Source organism: Gavia stellata, chromosome 6 (genome assembly GCF_030936135.1).
Source record: "Gavia stellata isolate bGavSte3 chromosome 6, bGavSte3.hap2, whole genome shotgun sequence".
In the NCBI taxonomy this organism is placed as follows: domain Eukaryota; kingdom Metazoa; phylum Chordata; class Aves; order Gaviiformes; family Gaviidae; genus Gavia; species Gavia stellata.
Window position 1 is genome coordinate 4,541,848 of NC_082599.1, and position 6,000 is coordinate 4,547,847.

At 38.1% G+C, this 6,000-nt stretch overlaps 1 protein-coding gene across 1 annotated transcript in view; it reads right to left on the minus strand.

The window, feature by feature from the left end:
• The window catches only part of ADCYAP1R1 (ADCYAP receptor type I), a 184,760-nt gene extending 180,255 nt beyond the window's left edge, over nucleotides 1–4,505 (minus strand). The window contains exon 1 of the mRNA XM_059818773.1: nucleotides 4,431–4,505. Coding sequence (XP_059674756.1) covers nucleotides 4,431–4,505 — 75 coding nt within the window. The remainder of the gene's footprint in view (nucleotides 1–4,430) is intronic.
• Between the last annotated feature and the right edge of the window lie 1,495 nt (nucleotides 4,506–6,000).

Sequence of the window (6,000 nt, forward strand, 5' to 3'; positions counted from 1 at the left end):
TGTACTCAGCCAGCCTGTAAATTATCCTTTCATATCCTTAAGTAAAATTGTAGAGGTCCTTGCTTTAAAAATATGCAAGGAGGCACAAATGTGATGGGCATTTTAAGCAGAGATAACCTCCTGTGCTTAGTTTCTGAAAATGAACAGCTAGACTGCTGGCAATTATCTCTAATTACAGCTGGTATAAAAGGGTTTTCATAATGCACTTTTGTACAATGTGCAACCTTGAAATGAGCTCCCAAGGCTGAAACATTTGTTCCCCTTTTCCATTAAGTGCATTTTAAAAGATAATAATTAGAAGATTATTCAGGAGGAAAGATAACACTCTGACATGGTCACTTAGTAAATACATAAGACTTATTATTTGCCTCTCAAGAGGCCTGATCCTGTCCCAGTGATTTAATATTAACCATCATATAATCCATTTTATTATCAGAGCTGAAAGAGGAGGGAGAAGAAAGGTATCATTAAACCCATTTTCCAGATAAGGAAACTGCCACAAAAGTTTCTTTGCCTACGTTCAGCATCAAAACTTAGAAACTTGCCAGTCTGCAAACTCCTAGCCCAAGGGTGAGCTGTAGGACCCCAACAACTTTGAATTTGTCAAAAAAGTTCTCTCCATATATCCGCCTCAGTTGTAGATTTTTGATTTTTTTTTGGCTTAGGATTTTGCCCTGTCCACATTGTGGTGATTAACTGTAAAGCAGAGATCAAGACCTCTTGATAAGATATCAAAGGGATAATCTTCCTTCAGTACTTGGAACACAGATATTAGACTGGTCTTGTCAAACACATCCTACTATGAGACCTTGACAGATGCTTATAATTTTGTCAATCCATTAATCATTCCAACCAGAACTTTCTTACTTGGACCACGTTCCCAAGATGAGCTCTGTTGGTAAACTGTTCCTGACAAAACCTTGGGATTAAAAAATCTGCTTTTTCTTAAACACTATTGATAGGGCCATAAAAAGAGCTGAAAATGAAAAATAAGCCCTTATTTACGTACTGCGTAAAATCTGAGATCTTCAGTGCCTGTCTCCTCACGTGCTCCTTATGTTACCATAGGTACCATGAAACCCTCAATATTTACTGAATCATAACATTTACCTGACCCACTGTATGTACTGTGTTTAGAAGCAAGATTGCTTTAAGTGCTCTGCTAAATGTAATTACTGGGAACAGTGAATATCAAGATTTTAATGGCACTCCCTGTATCTTTCTCTTCTTAGAAATTAGTTCCAATGTACATTTGATTAGCCAAAATAAAAGAGAAATAGAAGAATAAAAATGTTGCTTTTCTATAAGTTCTTTCATCTCAGGATTCTGTCTCGGTACTTTCCAAATGATAAAACTCATGAAAATCCCTCTGAAGCAAATGAGCTTCAGCATATCAATCTTAGATAGTTACATAATTTGAAAGGTCTGATTCTGTGGAGAGCTGGTTGTGCTTTCTTGCCTTCAAAATCAAAAGAAATTAGTGTCCCTTCTCACCTTCAAAAGATTCTCTTGAGCCATTATGTTAATTAGTCTCACAGACAGCACTGAATTAAAATGGAATACTTCATACTTGCAAAAGGCCTTGAGATCTGCAGATGAAGGTACCTATATTATCACCCCCATTTTACAGATGGGATATTCAAAATAATCGAGGAATAAACCCAGAAGCAGGTCTTTCAAGTCTCAGTTCAGTGCTCTAGGCATAGCTAGGCAACTTTGCTTCAAAGCACCATTCCTTAATCAGGAGAAGATACACTCTCTGTTGCAGTTTTTAAGTTGACATGTTAATTATTTTGCAACAAATTTGTGTCCTAGAAGAGAACTGGTCACTCCAAACTTCATGACACCAGCCATTAAGACTAAAAGGGTATTTAAAATTAATTTGATTATTTATACAAGAACAAAACTATATCATGCAAGACTGAGCTGAAGGAGAATAGCTTGAAGCAATGCTGGAAAATGTGACCTGCAACTGAACTGAACATGGTAATTTCAGATAATAGGTTATTTAGGTTACCCCAGAGAGCTCGTATAGCTGTGCAACAGAGCACTGTGTTTGCTTTGCTATTCGTTGTCACATTTTCAAACCAATGAGCACTAGGATATCTTGGGTCTGATCTTCAGCTTTTGTCAACTGCAGCTCTGACACTGTAGGTAGGCTGAACCTGGATAGTTTGCTAAGTTTTATGGACAAAAACAATGAATAAGACACAATTAGAAAGAACATTTTTTTACATATAACTTATTTTAGACAACTCTGAGATTGCCCTTAAGGCCCAAAACAGAAAACCTTTTTAAACAGAAAATTTTGTGGAACAGGAGGAGGTGTGTGCCTCATGTCTTGCCTCAGCATCAGACATGTTGCCCTAGAAACAGCAAAGAATATGTTTGATAAAGACAGTGTCTCTGCTGTGCAAAAAGATTAGCTGTCTCCATTGTGGTCCTACTTGGTGTAGTGACGATACCAACAAATTTTGGGAATCTCCTACTCATCCCAGGTTAGGAAGCTTGGAAATGTTCAAGTATGTGCTTTTCAAACACATCAGGGATCAGTTCTTCTGAAGATTGGAGGAGGTCCAGTCTGTCACTGAGCCCATGATTCTCAAAGAGGAACCCCGTCCCCAAACAGATGGTCGAAAGATGGATTTGTGCAAGTGACTGTGGTATCAGTAGATAAGGTACTGATGACGAGCATGCTGCTATCTCTGTGATTACTCTGAAAAGAACCAGCTCTAAGTAGAAGTCTTGGAAGCTGGCTTTCACAACAGCATCTTCCAGTAGCATCTGCTACTTTTCAAACCTACAAATAAAAGTTGGAGGAGTCGTTGGTCAGGCAGCTGCTATGTTCATCAATTTGTAAGGGAAGTTGCAGGTTCCACAAGTTGTGGTTAGAGAATATTAAGGAAGAAACTATTCTCGCTTGGCTGGAGAGAGTGAGTTTTGCAAGCTCTCTTTTCTCAAAATAACGAGTGTAATTTTGCAAATGCAGTATCACCAGCAAAACTTAAGTGTGGGTTCACAGGAAGACAACATGTCACACTGTTCTGAAGTTTCCCAAAGAGTGGACAGAGCCCTAACAGAGCTTCCCTGAATCAGCAACCAACTATTATCCTGGTTCCTGATGAACAGGATTCTTTTTTTTTTTCCCCCAAGTTCCTTGGGTGTACCCAGACCGTAGGACAGTAATGACTCACCCTTCTTGGGTGCAAACTCCCCCCTTCTGTTTCTCCACAGAACAAAAGTCCCTCTCTCTCATCTCCAAAAGTTCTGTTGGAGATACATAAAGGATATGCACTCAGAGGACTTCACACTTCATTCCATGCCTATTTATCTTCCATTTAAGTAGCATAATACATTAGTTCATTCCAGGAACAGGCATTTTCCTGCCTTACGTTCCTCACTCATATGGGCAGTTCTTCCAGCAAATTTCAATTTGCTTTCTTCTCTGAACCAGCCTTCCTCTTATACCCCCCCTCCTCTTTTTCCGTGATTCAAGTCAATTTTGTTTGATTTTTTGCTCCGCTTGCCTTAAAAAATTCTCTTTTAAGGCCCTTTTTTGCTTAATGCTATCTGCACAGTGACTGACAAGAAACTTTTCCTTTTATAATCTCCAACCATACACTCAGGTGACTCCCTTATTAGCCACCTTAGGTGGTCAAAGTGCCCTTTTAATTATGCGTTGCTAAGTTACCCAAGGTGAGATCTAGCTATTGTAACGTGGACTCCTAAGAGGTGGATATCTAATTTGGAGCTGATCATTCTTGTCATCCTTTTAATCAATAAAAGAAGATATGTAAAACTCTAGTGGTGTCTATCTTGGATACTTAGGTTAGCATGACCTGAATTATCCTCTGTTGGTGATTATTTAACTCTAAGATGAGCCTATCATACTAACTCAAACATTTAACTTTTATACAAATTTATAATAATCCTACCCCAGTATTATGACTCAGTTGGGGGAATGTATCTCCAGGACATGAGCCCGTGTCCTGTTTTAAGTCTTTCAGTGCAATGATTTTGATTATGGTTTCTAGCACCAGTATTGCAAAAAAGTAATATGGAATGGTTACTAAACATTTCTTCACACTACACTTTTATTAGAAATTCTGAAAGAACAAAGTGTCTGTTGAATCACAGTGATAATGCTAATAAATGTATAATGAAAATAACTATGTTTCTATGATAACCAACTACTGACAGGCTTAGTTATTAACTTGTTTTGCAGGGAAAAAAATCGACAGTAGATATTTGACATTAGAATTTTCTTTGATTCTTTGGCTTCCTGATAGTTTCAAGACACAGGCAAAGGGAAATTATATTCTCTTCTCTGAAAATGCATTTTCAGAGTATAGACATGGGAGAGTCACTTAGCCTCTGAAATGCAGAATTCAAACAATACACAATTGCTTTCCTTGTATAAAAAGACATACCAACTTCTCTAAAAGGCTGATTGACAAAGCAAACTTTGTCAGAGTCATGGAGTTAGGATGAGATATGACTATCATGGCGGTCAAAAATTCTATAAAAGTCTTCACTTCTACATTTTCTACCGATAGATTTTTCACTCCCCTCTTCTAAGGCTATTACAGAGAAACATTATTGCTAAGAGTTAAGGGCATACACAAGAGAATGACAACGGCTTTATGGCATCTTTAAATATCACATATCACATATAATACAATGCAATGCAATGCAATGCAATACAATATAATATAATACAATATAATATAATATAATATAATATAAAACTTTTCATAGGGATTTAAGTTTGGTGAACGAAAAATAAACCTCTCTGGTTAGTAACAAAGTAACAATATACATCCCTTGTCATAATTTTTTATGATCTAATAGACAAAATGGATAAAGGTCTGAAGTAAGACCGTACCATGTCATTATTTGCCAGTGCTTCAAAATTTTACCAAAGATGTTATTGTTTTTTAGCCAAACATAGTATTTTTTATTTTCACCTGTGGTAAGATTCTGCTGGCTGTAAATGCTCTGTGAAGTACAGTGGGATTACAATTTTTCTTGTGCAGTTTTTTCAGAATTGCACAGAAACAAAGAAAAAACCCAAGATTTCAGCACCAGATGTTCAACGGTTAAAAAGCACCTATCATGGACTTGACAGGTTGCAGACACCTAATATTTTTCAGAATGTGAATCTCCTTCAGTCACCACCATAAGACTGACAGATACTAAAGAGGAATGACAATCCTAAAGCAGGCAGTGGCATTTGGTCAGCTGAACCACTCTCTAGACTCTTCTAATCGGGGTGTACGTTTACTTATACAGTCAGGCAACAGCCTTTGAGACCAGGATAGCTGAGATATCCACACAGAGCTGGCAGATATGACATCGCAGCTATGGAAGATCCATGTCCTCTTGAAACTGAAGTGAAGTTCAGGCAAGATAAGCTATGGTATTGCAAACAGACACAAAGGTGTGAGCATCTAAAACAGATCTAGACATCTACTGAGCACAGAGAGAACTGAAACACACACCTCATGTGTGAATATCTGAATGTTTAGTTAAATTTAGTTGTTTTAATCTTTGGCTGAATCCCACTCCTCCTGTCGTACCTGTAGGTAGAGTCAAGCAGGCAGATCCAAGCGTAACACAATCTATAGCTCCCAAGGCTGGATTTTTTTTTTGCACAGAACCACTTTGTTATTTCAGTGACATGCATAGCAAATAAGAAAGGCAATATTTGTGCCTCCCAAAGAAGCCTGTGTGAATATTGCCCATTTTCTACAGCATTACTAAGAGACATTCATCTATTGTGGAGGTGGCTATGTATGGTGACTGGGGCAAACAAACACAAAAACAGTCCCTGCCTTGCAGCAGAGAGGCGACATGGACAGAATTGCAATCAAACAGAGCAGCTGTAGTAGAGATCTTACCACAGAAAACCCAGCAAAGCCACGGGGAGGGTGGTGGAGCAAAGTTAATCCTATTCTAAATTAGCTTGTGCTTCCTGCTCTGAATGCTTGGGCTGCCCTC